The sequence below is a fragment of the Camarhynchus parvulus genome, chromosome 4 (genome assembly GCF_901933205.1).
Source record: "Camarhynchus parvulus chromosome 4, STF_HiC, whole genome shotgun sequence".
NCBI classification, from domain to species: domain Eukaryota; kingdom Metazoa; phylum Chordata; class Aves; order Passeriformes; family Thraupidae; genus Camarhynchus; species Camarhynchus parvulus.
The window spans coordinates 51054596-51079255 of NC_044574.1; the positions used below are offsets into that span (position 1 = coordinate 51054596).

Sequence of the window (24660 nt, forward strand, 5' to 3'; positions counted from 1 at the left end):
GTTGGCATTTCACTCCATTTTGACCAATTCAGGGAGATGCTATCAGGTTATGGTCTCTTGGGCTGCATGAATGGTATCACTGGATGCCTGTTGACACTTGATAAAGAGGAGGAAGATCATGTTCATTTGTTTCTGATTGTCTATACTCAAAATCTGTAGTGGCTTTTGTCAGCAGTGTTCAAGAGTGTAAAGCAGGTGAATTTAACTTCTGAAGAGAGAGCATGAATGTGAGATTAAAATTCAGATACTTTTGTGGAAATACAGGTCTAGCTCAAGTTGAAATCAAAGGCAAAGCTCTGACAGAAACAATGGAGGCAGGATGCATCACAGGAGTGATGCTACAATAATTCTATCACATCTCCCTCCCCTTTATATCACTAATAGCTTTTCTTCCTGTGCCCTGTCTCCACTGGTATACACAGTACTGTGCATTTAATAGAAAATGTAGAAATTGTGGTAGAACATAATTTAATAATGAATATTTTTATCACTGGTGCATAACAGCTTGATTTTTTTTCCTCACTTCATTGGCCAGGAAAAAACCTCTAAAGGTAGTGCTGCCTTTATCAAGACACTTATTTAGACCGAAGAATTCCTCTTTTTTCCCCTATACCTACACCAGAAGAATATTTACACTGTAAAAGTTAAGATGACAAGAGAGTTTTTATGTGTAAGATTAGCAGAAGTGTTTTCTTTGCTGAAGAAACTTTTAAAGCAAATCTTAGAAAAATGTGATGCAGGTACTAATTCCTCACTGCAGGGAGTCATGGAATGATGACTTCATAGGCTTTTATTTCAGGAATGCTGTCATTAGGCCAGTTAGAAAAATTGGCTAATGATTGTCACATAGCATTTAGGGCAGGGGATTTTTAGTTAAAACTTGATCTACTGAGCGATGAAAACATCTTGCCCTGAAGCTAAGCATGTCATATCTGGAATCTGAGTGCAGCCTGGAAAATGCTCCCAGTGAAAACTCTTCAGAGCAGAAGCATGCTGTAATTTTGTACAGCAATTGTATTCCAAAGCAGCTGAGGCAATAGGAGCCCTGGGAGTTTGCTGGAGAATTCATGGAAATGAAGACAAAGATCCAGGGACTTCGTATATCTGAATGTTTGGAATGAAAGCTAAAATGCAAATGCAAACTCAAATTGTTGCTTGGAATAAAGTCATCAGAACAGAGAAATAACATGGTTCTTCCTTCTCATCTCCACTGCAGACCTCCTGGCAGTGCCACCAGACCTCACTTCTGCTGCAGCCATGTACAGGGGCCCTGTGTACGCCTTGCATGATGTCTCTGATAAAATCCCAATGACCAACTCTCCAATCCTGGACCCTCTCCCCAACTTGAAGATCAAAGTCTATAACACCTCTGGTGCAGTCACTCCCCAGGATGACCTCTCTGACTTCTCCTCCAAGCTGTCCCCACAGATCACGCAGTCTCTGCTGGAGAATGAGACCCTGAACATGAAGAACCAGAGCCTTGCCCGGCAAACTGACCCATCATGCACTGCCTTTGGGACCTTCAACTCCTTAGGAGGCCACCTAGTAATTCCCAACTCAGGTAAGTGCTAGCCATGCTGGCCTAAAGGTGCGATTGTTTTGTGGGATTAAGTGGTGTTAGCTTGTCTTTATATGGGGAAAGAAAGTCTATACATGGGACTCTGCATTTTCTTTGATCAAAACAAATAAATGGGTTTTTTCCCCCCTCCATCTGGATCTACAAAAGTAGCTTGAATATTTTCTACCCAGTGTCCTGGCCACCTTTTAAACACTACAGGCTTGAGGAAGACTTGGGCTCCTCACTATAAGAGCACCCATCTTAGGAGCAGCAGCTGAGGGAGCTGGGTTTGTGTAGCCTGAAAAAACAGAGGCTGAGAGGGGACCTTATCCCTTTCTACAACTGCCTGAAAGGAGGCTGCAATAAGGTGGGCATTGATCTCTTCTCCTAAGTAATGCATGGGAATGTGATCTAGTGGTGAACACTCTCATGTGTTAATGATTGGATTCAATGATCTTCGAGGTCTTTTCCAACCTAAATGATTGTCTGATTCTAAACTGAATATTGCAGAGCTCTTAGCCACTTTCTGAGGCGTGCAAGGTTTCAGAGCTCCCTTGTGTCAAGTGCAATTCAGCATCACCTTTTCCTTTCATGCAGCTCTAGAAAAGGGACTTCAATACAGTAAGCCTCTATTTTGTCATTGTACTAAAAGAGAACAAATTAATTTAAAAACAAATTGGTTGCTCCACTTTCAATTCATTGCAGACTATGTGCAATTGAAGTAGGACAACAGAACACTATTTTTGGGAGGCTTTTTACCTGTATTTATTGTTGACTTGCTTTACAACCAGGAAAGAGAAGGACTGAGCATTGAAGGGCTATTGATGTAATGCAACATGCTGCTCAATCTTTCTCATACAGCACCAAGTCAGGTTCCAGGTCCCTTCAGGCCACCCTGACAGCAGCAGGCAATTTCAGAGCATCCAAGGAGCTCTTGGGCAGCCTTGGGAGAGCTCAGGTCTTTCAGAGAGACTTTTTAGCAGGGCCATGCTGCTGCTGCTTGGTTCCTACATGAAGTGTGGATGTTCTTTCTAGAGAAGTTCAGCACCTAGATGTTTCCATGGGTTTAGCATGATACTGCAGAGCACCATTAATATCTAAAGTGAGTATGAATCAAATACATAAAGCATTTGATGTGAGGAATGTGCAGGGTATAAAGTGGTCAGGAACACACCTGCCCAGTTTCATTGGAACTCTGGATTCAGGTAGGATTACAGTACATGGGGGACTGCAGCTCACAGCTTGGCCATTTTACAGCAAATGCCCTCTCCAAGGAGATGGTGCCTACTCTTGTCCCCTGTAGCTCTGCTGGATCATTTCTTTTTTGTTGGTGTTATGGAGGAAGCAAAATGCCTAGGTGACCCAGGATGGTGGTTGGGTGATTCAGCTCCAGGATGCAGTCCCACACTGCCCATGAAGCAGCCAAAAGTGCTTGAACCTATAGCCCTGCTCTCTGAGCTCCTGTCTAATGGGAGGCAAAAATATCTATTAAATTCAAGGGAAAGCTGAACAACTTCAATAAATCTGGTGCTGACTGATGAGCAATGTTGAAAATTTGTGCAATACAATCTTGGACTTCATATTTTTCTAAGTAACAGCTGAAGATAGATATTGATACTCAGTTTTCATATGCCACAGTGGTGCACATTATCAGCAAAGTCTATTAGTCACTGTTAATTCACGTATATTAATATCAATTTGTAAAGAAAAAAATTTGGTGCTGAAATCCATTCAAAATGATTAAAGTAATGATTCTGTAAAATGAAATAATCTGTCTGCTGCTACCTTGTATGCCTCTGTGCTGCTTCTAGATGTATGTCCTCCTCAAGATATGATCAGAGCCCTTCAGTTTCAGTACACCTGCCCTGTTACAGCTGCAAGCATGCACAGGTTAGGCTGTAACAGGCTGTAAAGCACAAGTGCCAGAAGGCATCTGTGGAAATTTCTTTCCTAGCCACCCCTCTCCCCAAAGCTAAGTTTGGGACTGAGGCCCTGCACACCAACACACAGGAGGTATCCAGTGTAACCAAACTGGGAATGCTGAAGGAAAGAGGTAGAGCCATGCAAGGTGTCTATAAAGTGTCTCTGGTGTAAACACATATATGTAAATAATCTTCCTCTAGGTTTGTTTTCAGCTATGTGGTAACAACTGTGTATGCAAATCCTTGCCACTGATTTCCAGCTAATCCACATCTACAAAGAGAGCTGGCTGAGATGTGTCCAGCAGAGTGAAATAGGCAGTTCATGGGCCATGTTTGTTGTGTTCAAGATACCTCTTAAATGGCAGTAATGTAAGAACAGTTTTTTTTAATGAAGTGTGCAGCAAATCATCAGTGAAAATGACACTGGGCATATTTGCCCATGTTTTTTTCAAGGTTGCATTTCCCAGTTTTGAGCCACCCTACAGGACTAGGCACTTTCAAAAACCAGGAAGCTCAGTTTTGTCTCCCTGGCAGACTCAGTTCCTCCCTAGGAACTGAGTGCATTAAAAGACAGAATGCCAGACACAGAAGCCATCTTTCAGGAAACAACTAGTTCTTGTTGCTTCCTGGGACAGTGCTCCACTGCTTTTCTTTCCTGATCTTAATTAAGTAAGAATTGCCTAGGGAGAGATGTCCCATTACAGCTGTTGGGAATTTTAGTCAGAGTTGTTTGTTTTTCCATCATTTTACAAGGTAAGCAACAGCGTAACCATCTGTCTACTCTTTAAATAAAACTAAAGGGAAGAAAATCATCTTCTCCATTTCTGTTCTTCAGTGCAGAGGAAACGGAACAGGCAGCTGGACAGTGAAGACACCAGGGTTACAGTAAATGCTTTTTCTCACATTTTGCTGAGGTCATTTGCAGTCTGATGGTGAGGGTGGCTGAAAATCTGGCATTGCAGGCTTCATCTTCTGCCTCTCCTGTCACTCCTCTCCACAGACCTGCTCACCTTTTTTTTCTCCATCTTATCTTTTGTGTCTCTTCTGTTCTGCAGGAGTAAGTTTGCTGATCCCAGCAGGAGCTGTTCCACAAGGGAGAGTCTATGAAATGTATCTGACAGTTCACAGGAAGGAGAACATGAGGTAAAAAATGCCTTTGTTTCCTTGTGCATTAATAGAGTAACACATAGTAACTGAAGACCTGTGGTAATAATATTTATGCCAAGCCTACTGCATTGAAGCTATTTGCTGACTTGGAGGTAAACACAAGCAAAGCCAAGGATAAACTTTGCCACAAAACCAGCTCAGACATTTACTTTCCTGATCAGGTGTTGCAGTCCTCAGGCCAGGGGGATGCTGAATTGTAGAGGAGCAAGGAAAATATGCCAGCATGAGTTTGTGCAGCAGAGAAGGGGTGAAGTAACCTCTTGATAAAGACCTGTGCTGCAAAGGAGAAAGGAACAGAGAGGAAAGGTGATAAATCAGCTCAGTGGAGGGACAGGTGCCTGAGCACCTGACGTGAAAAATATCCTCTCCTGTTAGAGTGAAGGTGAATTTTTTATTTTATCCTTCATGGGCTTGGCTAGTCCATGCAGAGGATGGAGCCAGAGCTTTTGGTGTCCTCCACCTCCTTGCTGCTTAGCCCCAGATACCACATGCCAAAGGCACCCAGAGTTGATGCCGGGATGACCACAGTTGTCTCCTGTTACCTGAATGTGTGCCCAATTCATATTCTAGATCTTAACATCTACTGGCATGTGATCTGCAGCCTTGAAATTAAAAAAAAAATTGTTTACCAAAAAGCCAAGGTACCATTTGGAGCCAGTTAGAAGACCCTCATGTAGAGAAAGGTGAGATCTTGGGCTGCAGAATGGCATTCTGCCTCTGTGCACGAGTCCAAATGTGAAGCTGAGGCAGTCATTACACGGTACTTTGCCTCTTTCTCCTCCTCATTGCTGGATATGTTTTTTGGCTCAGCCTCTTAATAGCTTTTATTATGTGCTAAGCCACAGCTGTTTATACACTGTGTGATATTGAACACTATTCTTTAGCTTGGTAGTCTTTCACCCAAACTAAAATAATCTGCTTAAAGAAAAATTAAGTAATCCTTCCACCCACCCTTTTGCATACATTATTCATCAGCTGCTCTTTGAAAATAGCTAATTGCAGCTACAGAAAAAATGTCTCTGTTCATAGCTAGTATTGATTATATTCCTATTACTTTTGGCTGTGAGAGAGGTTTACAAACAGTATTGAACAAAGACTCTTTTCTGAGGAAGGAAAAACAATCAGATGGCATCCCCTGTTATTCAGCTTGCTTCTAAACCTCCGTTTCCAAAATACCTAATTCTTTTAAAAATTATTTAATTCCTAGGAAGTGCTGTATGTGCAATTATTTTCTTTCCAGTCAGTTATGGAGGGAATCCCTGTTACTTTATTCATGCAGCTGTGGACAACTAATGTCACGTACTTGTCTAATTTATTTTCTTCAAGGATCATAAAGCTGCCTCTGCATGCTTTGTGAAAGCTGTAACTCAGCAAGTCACACAGAGGATAGAAGGATAGGTTAACCTGTGTTGGGAAAAGCATGGCTGGAGATGTGCTGCCTGCCAACCTGAGCAGGTATGCCAAGGGACACCTGCAGAAGTAAACAGAATGGTGTGAATCCTCGTTTACAATGAAGATTTTAGAATTGATTTCTTTCCCTGGGAGAGCAGAGGAGAGCAGTCTGCCTTGGGGCATCAGGGCTCATTTTATTGTGGTGGCAGTCACTTTCTGAATGCACAGAGTCCAGCTGCTTATTTGATTTGTGGCAGTTTTTCAGAAAACACACCAGGCTCCTCATGCTCTTGGAAAGCAGCTTCTTCTGGGACATTTAAGATGGAGCTCATTGGCTGTTGTCTAGATCACTCAGAACTGAATATTCTGCCCCCTTTCCCCAGGTGCCAGGAGCAGAAGGGGGTGGGCGGCACCCAGCTGTAATGTTCTCCTGCTGCAGGACTGGTTACCAGGCACTTCACTTCAGTACCAGAGCGACAGCTCGGTCAAAGCTTCTTTTTCTGGCTGCATGGGCCACAGATGCTGCTTCATGTAATTGGAGTCATATGGGTACCACAAGTTGCTGTGTAGCATAATTATTTTTTAAATCAGCTGCTGCACTCTTGCAGCACTCTAGCAGAGAGTGATAGTCCCCAGTAAGGACGAGCTGCAGACATTTGCTTTCGTGGCCAGGCAGTAACTGCAGTGTGTTCAACAAACCCTGTGAGACCCTATCTTTATTTTCATGAGCACCGTGCAAATGTGTATGGGTTGAAAAGTCCTGTTATGTGTTGATGTTGTTTGGAAGGGGACACAGTAAATTATAAAATGCATGTTGTTATCAGAAATGAAGGCAGAGCCTTGTCCTTGATATTACAACTAGCACTGAGGTGAGAATGTGGTCTCCACAGTGCTACCCTAGCAAAACCAGACCAGCAACAGAGAGGGTCCCCACCCTAGCTCACATATCTCCAACAACTTAAGATCTAGCTCACAGTTTGTAGAACTGTGAAACTACTTATGAATAGTCAGAAACAAAAAATATGTTATCTCTCAGACACCTGCAAATTCCCTTTTTCTTTTCCTTCCTTTGAGTTCATAATAAGTTTCCCCAGTTAGTCTCTGAAAGCTGTAGTAGAGAAATTTGAGAGACTTCACAATCCAGTAATATCACTCTTTGTGCTGCCTTGCAGATTAGTTAGAAGAGCTTTCTGAGACAGTCTGTTTACTCCATTTCATACCCATCAAAGCATGTGAGAGCAGGGAGGTCACCCTAAAAGCATTATCCTTTGGCAGTGAATTGGGGTTCTGATAGCTTGCAGTAAGCACCATTGGAGGCAGTGGTTTCCTCCAAGTGTGTCAGCATACTCGTGGCACAGTGGGGTTTCTCTTCTACTGGACTGATGCTCCAGAAGAGTGTGATCCCTGCTCCTGCTCACCCTCATTTTTCTGTCATTTGGGGCAGGATGGATGGCAGGCAGATCCCAGGCTCTCATCCCTGGCTGATCTCATGAAAAGATCCACATCCTTTGTGAAGCAGCTACGGTGCGGAAAACTACATATGGGTGTATGTTTGCACACATATACATACACATGCAAGCATGTATACATATATCTGTATATGTTATGTATAGACGTGGAGCTGAAAGAATGACAACCCAATGAGAATATTTTGCAGCTATCAGATAGGTTTCTGTCTCGAAGCGGTGTGTTTTTCAGTGGTGAGTAGATGCTCTCTCCCTTAGTCTGAGGAAGTGTTACCGACTTTGAGATTTGCAAAGAGTCCCTTCTTGAGTAGTACAGGTTTCATCTGTAAAATCAGCACACTATGTTGTTGGCCAGTACCTGGCAAGAGCCTCTTCCCATGAGCATCTATGAGAGGCTGGGTCTTACAGATTAAGTAATTTATTTAATTAATCTGTAATTTAATCCTAAGGATTAAATAGCATAAGTATAAACCTCCAGCCTCCAGGATTTGCTTGACTGCCTCGGGAATCTCGCTGTGAGCTAAATTAGCAGAGCTGTGTTTCCTTCAGAAACATCTGGCAGTGGTCAGTGCTAGATGGGGTCTGGGTCTTGATGGACCACTGATTTTATCTTGTGTGGCAGTTCCTGTGTTCCTGTGTGAGCCCCTGCTGAGCTCGCACAGCTTTAGGTGGAGCTACTCTTGCATGCTCTAATCAGAGGCAGGAACTGCACAAAACAGCTACAGCTCTGTGAAGGACACTCCTGCCTAATCCATCACACAGGAGGTGTTCCAAATGAGAGTGGATGTCACTGTGCCCACAAAATTTGACAACCCTGAAGAACAGAGCAAGCAACACTCCTAAAGGTCTTGATGGAAGACACACATAAATGTGCAAATTTCAAATTAGCTACCTTGAAAGAGAAAAGGGTCAGGTGAGCCTTGCCAGGATTTGTATCAGTGGCTTCATAATGTATGCACAGAGTTTAATATAAAGTCAAGCATCTGATCAATGATTTTGATCCAAGGAGTAATGTTGCTTTTTCACCAGTAAATCTTAAGCTTAGTGATGTGAAATAAAAGAAATTGAAGTCTTCCACATTTCATTTCTCCACCTTCCTTATCTCAGTTGCATAAACAAAATTACTTTGCAACTCCAGAAGACAATTTCTTGAAGTGTCAGTCACTATAATTGAAAAATTCAACATGAAAAAGACCAGAGCATGATAGACTGTCAGAAGAACCAGGGTCTGTCAAGAATATTAAGTTTGAAACTTAAGAAAGAACATATATTAAAAAATAAAGCCCCAGCAATGAAAGGAGAAATAAAATATCTTCCCTCTAACTTTTGACTAAGCTGTGCAGAAGGGTTGCAACCTGTTGCTATGTGATAGCCATTCCTCTCTCCCTGCTCTGTCCTGTGCTTCCTCAGCTGCTGTGATTGCCTGGAGCACAATGGCAGGGAGCACAGTGTAGTCCCACTGAGGAGCAGAGATTTATCTAGTTGTGCTCACATCTGCTGTCTGACAGCTACCTTAATGAATATGGTCTGGCTTATTACAGAGAGACAGTTTTGAATGAGTAATCCTATTAAAAACACAAATTTGATTGTGAAGGGACCAGATATGGTGAATAAAAGTTTGTTTGCTTTTAAATATAAATTGACTGTTTTTGATAATCTCTGAGGGATGGGAAAACATCTAAAAATATCTGAAGACCCTTCAGTTACTGTTAGTGCCTTTTAATAGAAACTCAAAGCAGTGAGTTGAATTTTAGTCTCAGATCTTCATAAAACAAAAACATGCCCATGTTTTTGGAGTTATACAGCTGAGTGGCCAGTCTCTTCTAATAAGTTATCCCAAGACTGCTGCAAGCCTAAAATGAAGCCCATGTTGATGGGGTTTTTGTAGGGGGTTGGGTTTGTTTTTTGTTTTGGTTTTTTTTTTTCAGATAGCAGCCTAAAAGATCGCCCACAGTTTTGATCATCTCTGCTCATAGATTTAACTCTCTTGCTCTGTATGCTCCCCTGTGTCTCTGTTTGTGCTAGATCACCCACAATCTATAACACATAACTCTCAGTGCTGGTCACAACAACTGCTCCTCTAGGCTGGGATCCTGGCTTTGCTGGTGCTGCATCACCTATTTCAGGAGAAGGAATAAAATTGCCTGTAATGAGTGACTACACAATAACTTGTCTTCAGGGAAATTTGTTGTTTACTAATTCCATGAATTACTGTTGGTTTATGCTTTGAAGAAGAACGATTAATATCCCTCTTGTATAATGTATCTTGTCTACTGCATCTGTTTCTGTTCTCATTAGCTGTAGTAAGGCATAATCCTTTTGTTTTAAAATGGAAATTGAAAACAGTGAGAAGCAAGAAAAGATTTGTTGGGAGATTTTTGTTCCTTTTCCCTGTTACTTGTCATAGGGCATGTCTCTTCTGTCTGTGCCATTGCATTGTTTAGCCTCATTCCTCTGGGTTTCTAGTTTATTTCTGAGATCTCATGGTGGTCCCTGAACACACTGCTCCTACCTGCAGTCATGGGAGTGATGGAGAGGAAAGGGAATACCACCATGATGTGCTCTGATGTTCTCTTTGTCCCATACCACACCAGGAATCAGATTTGCTTCTTGTCACTCTGTCATGTTACATGTTGATGCCTGCTGTGTTGCAGCAAGCTCACCTGAAATGTTGTTAATTTTTATTGGTTTTTTTGTTACTAAGTAACTCTTTGGAAGTTGTTTTGCTGCAGCCTGAGCTACTGAACAATTAATAAGATTTTATTTGCTACTCATATTTTTGTCCTCTCTAGAATTTTGCCATTGTCTTCTGGCTTTCACTGTTACTCACAGTGATTCCTTATTAAATGAAAAATGAAATCATTGTGTTTTCCACATTGTGAGTAGAAATCCTGACCCCACAGTAGTCAGAGAGAGGTTTAGCATAGACTTTAACAGAGCTGGGATTTCACCTCAGCAGTGACAGTGACCCACTTCACCACTGGAGAACTTCTCTGCAGCTCATTGTATCTCAGTTTTTAAAGGTTTATCTGTGTGAGGTGGATGTTGGAGAGTCACTAGGACCAGCAGGTGTTCAGTAATTTTGTGGTGCCAGTCTCTGATGTGTGCCTGGTTGGGAAATTGGGACTGTAAAGTCAAGCCCCCCCACAACTGGCCCATTTTTCTGCTCTTCACTAATCAGACTGTTCTCTATTGTAAATATCCAGGTCAGGACCATGCATATCTCATCCACTTGGCAACAAATCTTCTAAGTCTGGTGACAAAGATGCTCTTTATGAACATGGGGAAAGAATATTAAGCCTTGATATTTTTAACATGTCCTTTGTATGCTTGCATCCACCTCCTATCTCAGTTCCTCACTCTACAGTCTGCAACACATCCTGGCTTGTTGCTCTGCATAATCATTTTGTACTTGTTCTAATCAGCTATAAAATGTTGCAGCACAGAATCGTGCTCTTCATCAGAGTCCTAAAATCTGACAGTAAAAAATTTTGGCACGAAACAGTGACTAAACTTAACTTTACTTGGAGAAAACTTCAGACTGTATGATTTATGAGTACCATATTATTTTAATGACCTTTTGGGGTTTTTTGTCTGCAGGCATCAGTGCTTGTCAATTTTAACTCATTTTTCACCTAAAAGGCATTGTATTAATTTTTTTAAAGGTAATCATTGTATATTCACTCTGCATTTTGATTTCTTGTTTTGTAATTCAATCAAAAAATATGATATCTTGTATTTTCTTTTCTTTTTCATGCGTCAGTACTTTTTGATGAAGTTAGATTAATGAGATGATTAAGTCCATAGCTGGTCATATCTGTTTTCCATACAACTGTTATAATTTTAAGAGATTTTTCTCATAAGACACTATGTTTCTTGACATTTCTTGAATTAGGCTATAGAAGAGTGTTCAAATATCCACCAATTCCCAAGGCTGATGGCCATTAAAAACCAGTGACGCACTCTGAGTGGTTTTTAAGCTTCTTGTTGCTTCTTATGAACAAAGTAACAATGTAAATGTGTCAGAAAAAGAAGGCATGTTTTAGTGAAAAACTGTCCAATGATTTATTCAGTCTGGCCTTGCAAAAAACATGATACCTCATCTTCTTAATGTGAACCTGATGATTCTCTGCAGTATGCAAGAGGAACTGGACGAGGTACTCCTCTTGTGTTTCATTTATTTTGTGTATTGTTTGCTAGGCTAAAATAGCTGGCACAATACATGATAGCTGTCCAGATTGTTATACTTTGCATCTTTTTTGAAAGACATCTATATCACAGCTGTTTGTTTCCAGTCCATGGATTTTCAGAAACAATTGTTATGTCATTTAGTAAACTCATCAGTTAATTTCCACAGATGCGTATCATCTGGATTTACTGATTTGCATAGATTTAAATTTTCCAATGCCAGACCCTTTTTTTCCTCAAATGCTACAAAAACCTCCACAACATTTGAGACAACCAGGGGTAATTTTCAAAAATGCCTTCATTCCATTTTGAAAAAGGATTTCTCAGAAGTTTGTTGTTCATTCTGTGAGATTAACGGGATAGGCAGGGAGAATTAAGGTGGACAAAATTAAATTAGTCCTATGGACATATATTTGCAATAAGCAGAATAGGTGTGATAAATTTGATATCAAAACAGCTTCTGTCCTGATTTGGCCTCCTTGAAAATGTTATCTAAGATTAACTGCTCTGCTCTTCTCTGCTCTGGTGTGGCCTGACCTTGAATATTGTGAGCAGATCCAGCTACCACAATATGAGAGACCATTAGAGAGCATCTAAACTATTAGGGAGCGTCCAAAGGAGGGCAATGAAGATGGTCAAGGGTCTTGAAGGGAAGCCATGTGAGAATTGGCTGAGGTCACTGCATCTGTTCAGCCTGGAGAAGAGGAGGCTGAGGGGAGAACTCACTGCAGTTACAACTTCCTCACGAGGGGAAGAGGAGGGCAGGCACTGATCTCTGCTCTGTGGTCACCAGTGACAGGACCTGAGGGGATGGACTGAGGTTGTGTCAGGGGAGGTTTAGGTTGGATATCAGGAAAAGGTTCTTCACCCAGAGGGTGTTTGGGCACTGGCACAGGCTCCCCAGGGAAGTGGTCACAGCACCAGCCTGGCAGAATTCAAGAAGTGTTTGGACAATGCTCCCAGGCACATGGTGTCACTCTTGGGGATAATCCTGTGCAGGGCTGAAGTTGGACTCAATGATCCTTGTGGGTCCTTTCCAACTTAGGATATTCTAGGATTCTCTGATTACAGCTGCTTATTTTTTTCTCTTGGTAAAGACAGAGACTTGCAGAAAAAACCAGCAATGTTGTCTCATCTAATTTCTCTAAGACTGATGTAGATGTATTTGTAGATGCAGCCTGGGACTGAATCCTCAGCCAGAGCAGAGCTCATGTGGTCCCGTGGGCAGATCAGGATTTTTAGCACAGATCACATTGAACACTTTTAAAATCCCACTTGCTGGTTTCTGGATCATGAATTTGTCCTCTATTATTTAGGGAGGCAGTTGATGAGGCACATTCAGCTGTATTTGTCATACACCAGATGTTGGGATAGTTAAAGTCACTCATGCTTCCTCTTGTTTTGAGCTCCTCAGCAGTTGGTCTGGGATGGTTTACACTCACACACATGCACACACACACATTATCATTTTCAAGCAAGAGTGTATGTTGTGTATCCTAAATATTCATATGATTTCCCATAACACCAATTCCTAGTGACTGGCAGCAGGCACACTGGATAATACCTGTGGTTTTAGCTGAACAGCTCGGGGTAATCACTAGAAATCTTGGGCTTTGCAAGTGTGTATTACTCTTGCACTATTCCTTACCATCCCTTCATCCTTTCTCCCTCACTAGCAGTGACACTTGCTCCCTGCAGGCTTATTTGCAATGGCCATTCCAGTAGTTCCATTTGCAAAAGCCATTCCTGAATGCCTTTTAAGTAAAATGGAGTATCAGTGGTTTGGTGATGCCTCAGAACTCAAACTGCACATCTCAGACGTGCTGTGCACCACTTTCAGTCATGCTTACATGCTTATTAGTTCAGTGTCTTCCTCTCTTTGTCAGTTTTCACTGTGCTGACGGTCAATAATTCTCACAAGTGGTGCCTACAAGAGCCACCATTCATTTTTGTGTGTCACTGAAGAACTGCCAAATGCTGCAGTGACCACATTTTTGCAGTGGGTGAAATGAAGCCTCTGCATACCATCTGCAAGGATCCTTCAGAGTGGAGTGTAATCAGCAAATAGGGCCTATAATTTGCTGACACCTAAACCTGCATTTGGCACATGAATGATATCTGGCACAAAAACAAGCAAAAAAAGGAAATAAATACAGATTTGGGAAAAATGAAGAAAAAAACAAAACCCACCTATTTTGCTTGCACAGTCTTTTTATTTTAAAAGACGGATTAGTTTTACACAACCAAATGAAACTTTTTGTCTTTTTCAACACACTTAATGTATCCATCTTTCTGTCCCCTTTCCAGGCCACCTGTAGAAGACAGCCAAACGCTGCTGACACCAGTGGTGAGCTGTGGCCCACCAGGAGCCCTGCTAACTCGGCCCGTCATTCTAACCATGCACCACTGTGCAGAGCCAAACACAGAGGACTGGCAGATCCAGCTGAAGCACCAGGCTGCCCAGGAACCGTGGGAGGTGAGGTTCCAGAATTCCAGCCTGTGTGCTGGCTGCATGCAGGGCTCTCTGCTCGTCCTTTACTTGCCTTTCTGAACAAGGATGCTTGTATTTTGGGGCTTCCATGACTGCTACAGGCAGGCAGGAGTGCTCTTCCCTACAAGATGTCTAAGCTGCTGTGTGCCCATTCAGAGATCTGCCTTGGGGCAGTTTGGCACCTCCTAGTACCAGCAGGTTTCCATGGTGGGAGCCTGAGGTGGTTCCTTGCCAGTAGTATAGCAGGAGGATGTCCCAAGGCACTGTGGCAAAAGGACCTTCCCACTATAACTGGAGCATAAAGTGATGCTTTCAGCAGGGCTGGGCCATCTTGACAGAGCCCTCCTTTCCAGCTCTGTGCTCCTAGGTCCCTGCTGCCACCAGTTTCGTCTCATAATTAATTTGGCAAGGGCAGTTTCTCCTACTGGTAAGTTTAATAAGGTCAGGGGGGCTTCTGGAGGCAGTTGGGCTGACAGCAGCCGAAGTGCCATGTCCAGCATTGTCTTCAAAAGCCTCTCGTGTTTGGCCTCCTGCCTGTGGCACTGGCTCTTCCTCCTGCTGGGAAGGAGCACGCAGAAAGCACAGCTCTGTCTCGCCAGCTAATCTGCACCCCACAGCCCAACTCGTGGCACCACACGTGTGTCCCTTATTTGTGGCTGTGTGTTACTGGCACCTCTTCCTTATCCCCCCATCCTCCTCCTGCCCTAGGCACAGGTTGCTCTGCCAGCCCTGCACACACCCTGGTGTGTGTGCAGCATCCATGGGGCCCCTGGCCATCACACAGCAATCTTCTTCCTCGTGTCAGCTCTGGAGCAGCTCCTCCAAGCTGAGCCTCACACACACGTGTGCACACACATTCATGCACACCCTGCATCACTCGGGGCAGCGCCTCCTGCCGGAGCCACGCCATGGAGCAGCACCTTGCCCTCCAAAAAGGCTGTGCCACCGCTGCAAACGTGGCACATTTGCCTCTTCTGAGACCAAAGGAGCCAAGCTTAATGCCTAATGCCAGTTGAGCCCACTTTTCTCAGCTGCCAGGTGTGTACATGGCTCTGCAGAGCTGCAGGTAGCAGGGATGAAGTGGACAAGGTGTGCTGAGCATCGTGTGGCACATAGTGGCTTTGCAAGAGGTGGCTGTCACCTGCTGCTGACCTTTCACTTCTGCTCCCTCTCAAAGCCATTCAAAGCACCTTGTGTTGCGTGCAGGATATTACACACAGTGTTGAATGGAGAAATTAGCAGGGAAGCTGTTTTCCTGTATGCCCAGGGTGGGGAGGCCATCTGCATTCAGGCAGTGGTTTTTTTCCCCATCCTGCAGTCTTGTCACAGAGGATTATTCTGAGGAAGCAGCAGGTGATATTTCATATAGATGTGGTATTTGGCTGTCACAGAGGTTACTTCCTTCCCTGAGTTTTTATAACTCCTTATTGTCGTGCTTAGGAGGTGAAGGACAGTTATTTATTCAGCATGCCTGAGACTACTGATGCTGAATCATGGTCACCAAATGATTAGTTCTGCAATATCTCTTTCAATAAAGTCTTGGTGATATTGTCATTATTTGCTTAACTCTGCCCAGGGCTTTAAAGGCAGGAGTGAAGACAGGGGCAGTATTCAACCTCCAACATCATCACCAGCACCCCAGAGAAATCCGGTCCCTATGTCTACGCAGGAGAAAAGCTGGAAGCAGGACATTTAGACCTGGATTAATCTAAGGGGCAAACAGCAAAGACTTTTTGCATCATCCAGGCTTGAAAGGGCATTGCTGCCTAAAAGGAGAGCAGCTCTGAGGGGTCACATACTGTAACTTGGCCTCTTTCTCTCTTAGGATGTGGTGGTGGTCGGAGAGGAAAACTTCACCACGCCATGCTATATCCAGCTGGACCCAGAGGCCTGCCACATCCTGACAGAAACCCTCAGCACCTATGCCTTGGTGGGACAGTCAATCACCAAGGCAGCAGCCAAACGTCTCAAACTGGCCATCTTTGGACCGCTGTCCTGCTCATCCTTGGAATACAGCATCCGGGTCTACTGCCTCGATGATACGCAGGATGCTCTTAAGGTGGTTCTTGATCTCTTGCTTGCTCTCCCTCTTCACCCCCAGTTGCCACAGGACTGCAGTCATAGCAGAGACTGGACCCTCTGCTCCATGTATCCATGCTCCCTGTGTTATTTTTCTGATTAGAAGAAGAGCTTGACAGCAAGCTGCTGTTTTACAGTTTAACCCTCAGATGCTATGAACTGTCCTTTGCATAAGGATCTTACACTATTTTCCACCCACCAGTCTTTTTTCCTTTGTTTACCTGTATCATATCCTGAATCCTAAGGTTTTTGCATTATTAAAAGGCCATAAGGTACACAGGGCTTCATTCGTTATTCATGTATTTTTAATGCTAAGTGCCAGCTCCCCAGAGATGGGAAAACATATAAATGCTTCTTTGTAAATACTTGATAATGATAAAAGAAGCTTCTGACCCGTTAATCACTGCCTGCTTTCATACTGCTTTATTACACCCCTTTGCGTGCAGCTTTTTGTGTTGGGAATTCACAAGTGGAATAAAGCAAAGCTGCTGCTATCCCTAACTGGATAAGCTTACTCTCCCTGCATAATTCTGGCATTCACACAAACACACACTCACTACATGCAGATGAGCTGACAGGTAACCATACTCACTATTTCTCTTTATAAATACCTGTATTTATACAGAAGGTATCTATAATAGATGCCCTCATGAAATATGTAGCTCCAACTGCACAACTGAGTTTAATAAAAGGTGGGGTTTTTCCTTTAGCTGTAGGTAGTGCTACTTCACTACTTTGTGGCAAAGTGGTTTCAAAGCTTGACTAAGCAGAGTTATCCTGCTGCTGTACATGCTTTTGGTTCCCCAGATCTAGCTGGGAATTATTGGGATTTAAACGCAAAAACACTGGCTGGGAGATGTTTGTGTTTTTCAGAACAGTGACTTCCATCACTGAGAGCAGCACACTTGGTTGTCCTCCCTGATACTATTGGATATTGCCTGCCTAGGCTTTGCTGAGGGGGTGCTCTTGCACATGTAAGAAGGGCAACAAGTGTAAGGGCTGAAGCAGGCACATGGGGACTTCAGCATGGTTTTGTCCTCTGGGAGCTTGGTCTCTGTCACTGCATTGGTGTTACCAGCCTTTTAGAAACAATTATTTTCCCTGGTCTGATTTCCCTTTTGTTTTTCCTATTAAAAAAAATAAAATAAAATAAAATGGAAAGGGTCTTTCATAGCAATCAAGCTTCAAAGGTCCTGATGGTTTTATGCCTGTGCTGCATAATACAATTTTCCATGGGTTTGACAAGGCCTGAGGTAATAATAACTGAGTTGGAGGGGCCTTGGCCAGCCAGCTAATGCAGTCAGAGCTGAGGAATCTAATTAGGAATTACTCAGGAGCTGTTGGTCTGTTTCTAATAGACTGTCGGGAGAGTTGTGTGGTAAAGTTAATCCAATTCAGTGCAACAGCAGAAGGGATCAGGAAAGGCACACAGGGGAACCATCCTTCACCTGAGAAGCTGCAGCCAAAATTTGGGAGGGCAACAGGTCAGTCCTGGGGATACTGCTGCAGTTAGACCCCAAAGTGAGACTGCAGATTAGTGAGGAAAGGTGAGCCAAGTCAGGAGGCCACCATCCCACTCTGTACCTACTGCATTTTTACATCCAGTTCATGCATTTTCATTTTCTTTCTCTTTGGCATGTGCACCCCAAGACTTGGGGGGCACCTGTGGGGTTCAAGACCCAGCCAGCTGATGGTTTGCAGGAGGACAAGCACATCTACTTGCTGGCCACAGACTCTTATGAATGCATTGTTGCGGTGCGACCGCTTTTCTGTTCACAGTTTTGTTTTATATAAGTTTAATGTTCAGGTTATATTATAATGTTCATGTTATTTACAGTTGGTTCATTCCATTTCCCCCTATGTTTCTGTTATGATGGTTCTGCCCGAGCTCCCTTTTCCCGCCACTGCCCTGTGCTAGGAGACTGCCCCAACCCTTGAAGTCAATCATTTGTCCCCTCCCTTGTATCTATGGTTTCTCCCTTGTCCCCTCCTTGGTTTCCCTGGTAACTTCCCTGTCCGTCACTCTCTGCCCACGACCTCTCCCTAGAACCTTCTACACTGGGCAGGGAGTGATTGGATCAGGAGTGGTTTCCCCTCCCCAACAACTCCCCCATTTGTTGTCTCAGTGTATCAGTCATCCTGTTGTGTTCTGTGACTGGCCAGGGGGTGGGTTGCTCCGCCCTTCTGAGATCATTTATAAGTTCTGTTCACCCGGTCCCGCTGGGCAGTTCCGTGCAGCCTTCCTCCTTTCCTCAATAAATGTGTCTCCTGCTGCGGAGAACTGTCTGCCTCCGTTGCCTTTCTTTGTGCCTGCGCTTCCTTGCTGCCGCTGTCTGCCTTGCCTCTCAAGGTGCTGCATTCCCTGCCACGCCGTGAGGTAGAGTGCCTTAGGCAACTGTATGCCCCACCTGCCTCCTGCCTGGAGACAGTGCTGTGCGGCCACGCAGTTGTCACACACAGGCTGCTGGCGTGCTTCCTGTGGAGCCAGCTGGGCTCAGACTTCTGCACAGCAACAATGCATGAATTGCCCTTCTTTGGAAGCGTAAGGAAGGAGAAGATGGAGGAAAAAGAAGGCTAGTAGACCAGCTGTAGATGAGTAAAATAGGTGTAGATGAAAGGGCTGGTTCTGGACCAATGTGTATAAGCAGGCATGTATGAACTGGTGCATACAAACCAGTGTGTACTAAACATCCGTGTGCGACGGTGTTGTGTAGACTCAATCTGTATGACGGTGTTGTGTACACTCAGTCTACGACTATTTAGAATAGAAGAAAAAAAGGCTGGGGTATTTGGCATGTGCTTTCACAGCAGCTGGTACTGCAGCAGCCCCTGCTGTGCTGTGAGGACATCCTTGGCACTACTGTGTTGCCAAAGGGAAGGCGTTCACAGGGCAGTTACCACTCTGGGTGTGGGGACAAGGCCTGCAGACAGGGCTGGGCCAGCAGATCCTGATGTTAGAAGTATTTCAGAGAGGAAAGAAAAGTTGTAAGCAGCAGGTGAAGCACCAGCTGCAACATCTCCATGTCTTGAGGCTGGCTGCTCTAGGCAAAGCACAGCAAGGGTAGGGAAGAGCAATATTCCCATATTGCATTGCCTGAGCTTTGGAAGAGCCTTTGTAGGGGATTGTGTGTATTTTTTAATAGACAACCAAATGCATTCTGTTATTATTTACAACCAGGAATGAGTGTGCCATATGCTGAATGTATTTTAACAGCTACCAAAGGAAGACAAGTAGTTGCAGGATAAAGCTCAGTGCAGTGTTTATCCAGCAGACTTTTCCCTCTCATCATGCAGAGTAAGCCCTCACAGCTGAGCTGCTGGCACCCGCAGTACAGTAGGGAAGTGTAATGATTTGCCATCAATAAGGGCTTGGTTATTATGGGAGCGGCTTAGTGAAGCTCCTGGCTGCTGTGGAGCAGCATGAGCTCAGTACTGATCACACATGCAGCATCCTCTGCCCCACAGGGTCCTGAGCCACATGGATGGGATGTTCACAAAAATGCCTTTTAGGCAAGGATGAAGGAAGTTGTGACCTTGAGCACTGGCCTTTCTTTTTAAGGTTAATTTTTGCACTTAGAAGAGGATGCCCAAGGTTAAAAAAAAGGAAAAGAAAGAAAAAGGAAAAAGTAATAACACAGTAACTATAAAGAAATCCATCTGCTTTGCTCTCTTTATTGATGTGTGCCTTTGAGATTAAGGTATGTGACCTGTGTGTGGCAGTGTGGTAGGGGGCTGAGCAGCCAGATACATGGAAACAGCTGCCTCCCACACTGGGGGCATGTGAAGGACTTCAGGCTGTAGCAGGGTGACATTCCCCCACCTGTCTTGTGATGCACAGCAGGTGTCTTCAAAAAAACTCCCCAAAAATGGGCACAATAGGCCTGTGATCTTCTCTCTGTTATTTAATGCAATTTTTTTTTTCCTTTTATTGAAGAAAGGCACAGCTTGGACTGAACACCATTGTTTGCTTGTGCCCCTTTAATGAAGAGGCCCAAGCTGTGGCTGTTCTGGTGCCATGGGTGATGGAGTGATGCTTTACAGAGCTCACTCTCCTAGGAAATAACTCCTGCCTTGCAGGGTGGTGAGAGACAGTTGGCAGGGTGACCACAGCCACTTCAGCATGGGGCAAGCATTATGCAGCTCAGTTTTGGCTCAGGAGGACACAGAGGTGCCAGCCGGCGGGATAAGGACTGCTCTAAAAAAGGCCGTATGGCAGGAACCAGCCAGCATGTCTGAAGGGCTGTGCAAGTCATGGCTCCAAATTAATTCTGAATTAATTAGCTAAACGGCATGGGAGAAGCACAGGCTGCTTGGCATCCTCCAGTTAAAGCCTGTGGAAGGGCTGCGGTGGCCCAGGCTGGCTACCAGAAGTGGGTTGTTGAAACTAGAAACACAGATCTGGTGGGTGGGAAGGTGCAGCATCCCACTGCAGTTTTCCCCCACAGCAGTGCAGCCCCCAGAGCTGGTGCAGGAGCAGTTTGTTGGCACACTTGCCCCGCATGCCTGAGAGGTGGCATCTGCAATTAGCTCACACCATTCCACAAGTCATCTTCTGGACTTTCCAGGGAGGTAATTGGAACATAATGAAGATCTATAGTAATCAGATAATTACTATTGATTGCTCTTTAGACATCTTGGTGAAGTAATTAGGTGGCACTGGAAAGAAGCTGGAACTGATTCATTGGCATACCCTTAATTTGAAAGGTTTCCTGATTTTGTTTCTTTTCCTCTAATGGCCAATAAAAGAACATTGTTTTAGCTTCAAGATCTGCCAGATGCTTTTCTTATATGCTTACTACCTCCCTTAATGTGGTCAGAAGCATCTTAGCTAAACTGGGGGCTCCTTTATTTGAGCTGGGGTAGAATCCCATCTTTGTGTGCTTCTGTATTCCTTGAGCATCTCCACCGTGTGTGATTGTCTTTAGCCACATGAGACTGGTTGGCTGGTTGACTCCTTTAATTAAATGTGACTGAGATTGGTTCTGTTGGTTTCTAATGGGGCTCGTGGAAGTGCCTTTATACTTGCTTCTTCCATGTGGTCCACAATTAGGCTGTTTGTAGACAACATTCCACTGTGGTCTTATTAATTACAAGCTTATATTTAGCTTCATAAAAGGACCAGATTCTTGGCTTGCTAGCTTTTAATTGCATGATCAATATCTCAGTAGCCCTGAACCTGTGTATTTGTATGAAGAAAATGCTCCATCTCTGTCTCTTGGGTTTGTTTCCATGCCATCCTGCTGGCCAGTGTCAGGGCTGATATCTGTTATCTCCTGTACTGCTCTGCCACGGGGTAGGAGACCATGAGCTGACCAGTGGTATGCACAGGTCCCATGTCAGCAGGACCTACACAAATAAGAGTTTCCAAAAACCAGACAGTAGTAGTACCATTAGATGTCCAGTTTGATGAGCAACAGAGATTGAGCTATTTCTGTACGCAAACAGTGACTGCATGCAAAGTCTTCACATTCCATTGAATAGTATAGAATTGACCTTCTGCTTACCAGACATGTGAGACAACACTGTGTCTCCCTGCTGGGCTGCTGCTGGATGAAGGAGGTGAAAGGGTTACAATCAGATCAACTAATGCAGTTCTAGTTCACAGGGACACACAATTCTGTGTGATGCCTGTGTATTTTTTTAATCTGTTTTACACAGGTTACAGCATCTACAGCACACAACCTTGAGGACTCAGAAAACCAGTGTGCTGTCTTGATGAAACCTGACCACTTTCTTCTTTTTATCCCAATACTACAGGAGGTCCTCCAGCTTGAGCAGCAGATGGGTGGGCAGCTTTTGGAAGAGCCTAAAACTTTGCATTTCAAGGGAAGTACCCACAACCTCCGTCTGTCCATTCATGACATTGCCCATTCTCTCTGGAAGAGCAAGCTGCTGGCTAAATACCAGGTGAGCATAACATAACATTCACATTGGATGCTAGCAGTGAGCCTTAAGGAAATACTGTCACACACAGATGTGTTTAAAAAACACCAGGAGTCAGGCTGTAGTTCCATGGACATTTTTTTCCCCTGGGCCATTTGCAGTCATGTTAGCACGGAGCCTGCAGTCCCTGGTGACATAGCATCCATGCCCTGGTCCCACATCCCTCCCTGACTATACTTTTTTGCTTTCCTCCTGCAGGAAATTCCCTTTTACCACATCTGGAGTGGATGTCAGAGGAACCTGCACTGCACCTTCACACTGGAAAGGTTCAGTCTGAACACCCAGGAGCTGGTGTGCAAACTGTGTGTGCGGCAGGTCGAAGGAGAAGGACAGATCTTCCAGCTTAACTGCTCTGTCTCAGAGGTAAATGACGCTTGTGTAGTTTTCTATCCAACTCCAGGGATATGGGATGGCTAAGAAGGTAAAACCTTTCTCATTGGGACCTCTTTTGTGCTTCCCATTTTGCTCCTGACTGCTGGTATGGACATAAGGAATAGATCAAGTCATTGCTTTGTCTCTCCTGTTGCATTTTTCCTTAGTTTCTCTCATCTGGAAGGAAGCATCCCTCCTTCAAATGTGGGAGGTGTCTCTGCTTGTGCTGCCTTTCTGTGTCTCTCTGGAGGAGCTCTTTGCCTACCACTCCCTAAAACATCTCTTGAAGCTCTTATGGTCCTGTTTACTTGGCAGTCCATGAGACCCAGTATGTCTGATAGTTCCCTGGAGAGAGAGAAAAGAGAATAGGAAAATGTCAGTGCTGTGTGTTCCGTGAGCCACTCCTCTCTGATCCCACGTAATAGCAGCTGTGCAGTAGGAAATATCAGATGGTCTGGTTGCAGTAACTTTTCTCCTTCTATTTTGCTACTACTACAAATCCTGACTTTTGTCTTTGGCAATTTTTCTTTTGATGGCTTGTTGCGGTATGGCCGCTTTTTAGTTTACAGTTGAGTTTGTTATTCAAGTTGTATTTGCCATGTTCAAGTTGGTATGTTCTGTTTCCCCCTGTTTCAGTTACAATGGTTCTGCCTCAGGCTCCATGCCCACCTTCCCCCGGTTCAGCTAACTTTCAATGCCCCCCGCTGTTGCTTTGGGAACTCCCGCTCTTTGGTATCTGTTCTTATGTCAATCCTTAGTCCCCTCCTTAGTTGCTATGGTTTCTTTGTTAACCCCTCCTGTGTTTCTATAGCAACCTCCCTGTCCGTCACCTTCTGCCCGCGCCTCTTCCCCAGAATCTTCTACGCTGGGCAGAGGGTGATTGGAGCAGAGACTGCTGTCCCTCCCCAACACGCCCCCCATTTGTTACTGTTCTGTATCAATCATTATGTTCTGTTAAGTTACTGGCCACGGAGTGGGTTGCTCCTCCCCTCTGGATCACTTTATAACCTCTGTCCCTCGGGGCGGATCTTCGCAGACCCTTTCTTGGCGCCTATCCTACCCTCTTCAATAAACCTATTCCTCATTCCTGCTGCGGAGTTGTGCTGCCTCCTTCGCCTTTGTCTGCGCTGCATTCATCTCCTGCTGCTGTCCGCCCGCCTTACAAGGTGCTGCCTTCCTCACCCTGCCATGGGGAGAGCTCCTTAGACAGCTGTTCCCCCGCCTGCCTCCTGTCAGGAGCTGGGGCGCAGTGGCCACGCAGCTGTCCAGCTAGGCTCTTGGCGTGCCTTCTGTGGGGCTAGCTGGGCTCCAACTACTGCACGGTGACAATGGCTGGCATTTTCCAGAAGAAATACTATCATAAGTTTGCTAATGCTGTGTAGCACCTGGAGAATTTTAGCTCCGTGGGGCAGTCAAGCTTGGGGCTGAGATGGAGCAACAAATTCAGGTGTGAAGTGGCATTGACTTCAGTGAATGTGCTGGTGGGTTTTATCTCTGGTACCCTTGGCAGCTATGAGGAGCAGACTCTCAGGTGGCAATAACTGCTGGCTGGCTTGGGGAAGGGCTGCGAGAGCAGAGATGAAAGTTGCTTGTGCTGTAGGGCTCTGACAGCGAGCACCATTACCCATAACATCTGCTTGGTTAGTGGGTGTAAAGTTACAGATTCATCTGGGGACTACACTGCATTAAGGACAGATGGTAAAACAAGCATCATAAACAATTAGTGCTGCATTGAGGTAATCACTAATTTAACCTCACAGAGAAGAGAAAGAGCTGAAAGTAACTTTAATGAAATGCAAGTATACACTATAATCATCTTCAGCTGGTTGTGTGTAATAGGGCCTGGTAATAGATTCAGAACAGGATAATATTCTTGTCTTGTGCTGTGATCCTATCCATCAAAGATGAATAGAGGGAGTGAGCAATACCACTGTGATCAAGGCTGCCTCCTGCAAAATTGCCCCTTGTTGACACCTTGTGATATTCCCAAACTCCTGCAAGGAACAGGAGGACCTTGGGCTGCTAAGAGCTGGGATATAAGGTCAACTAGGGAAAAATCCTATAACTCAAAGATTTGATGAA

At 44.4% G+C, this 24660-nt stretch overlaps 1 protein-coding gene across 2 annotated transcripts in view; it reads left to right on the forward strand.

Annotated features, from left to right (window-relative positions):
• UNC5C (unc-5 netrin receptor C) overlaps window positions 1–24660 on the forward strand; it is a 249366-nt gene that overhangs the window by 216648 nt on the left and 8058 nt on the right. For both annotated transcript variants that reach the window (XM_030947608.1, XM_030947607.1), the window contains 6 exons: window positions 1217–1561; window positions 4536–4623; window positions 14001–14169; window positions 16010–16243; window positions 22021–22170; window positions 22405–22569. In XM_030947608.1, the coding sequence (XP_030803468.1) occupies window positions 1217–1561; window positions 4536–4623; window positions 14001–14169; window positions 16010–16243; window positions 22021–22170; window positions 22405–22569 (1151 nt within the window). The remainder of the gene's footprint in view (window positions 1–1216; window positions 1562–4535; window positions 4624–14000; window positions 14170–16009; window positions 16244–22020; window positions 22171–22404; window positions 22570–24660) is intronic.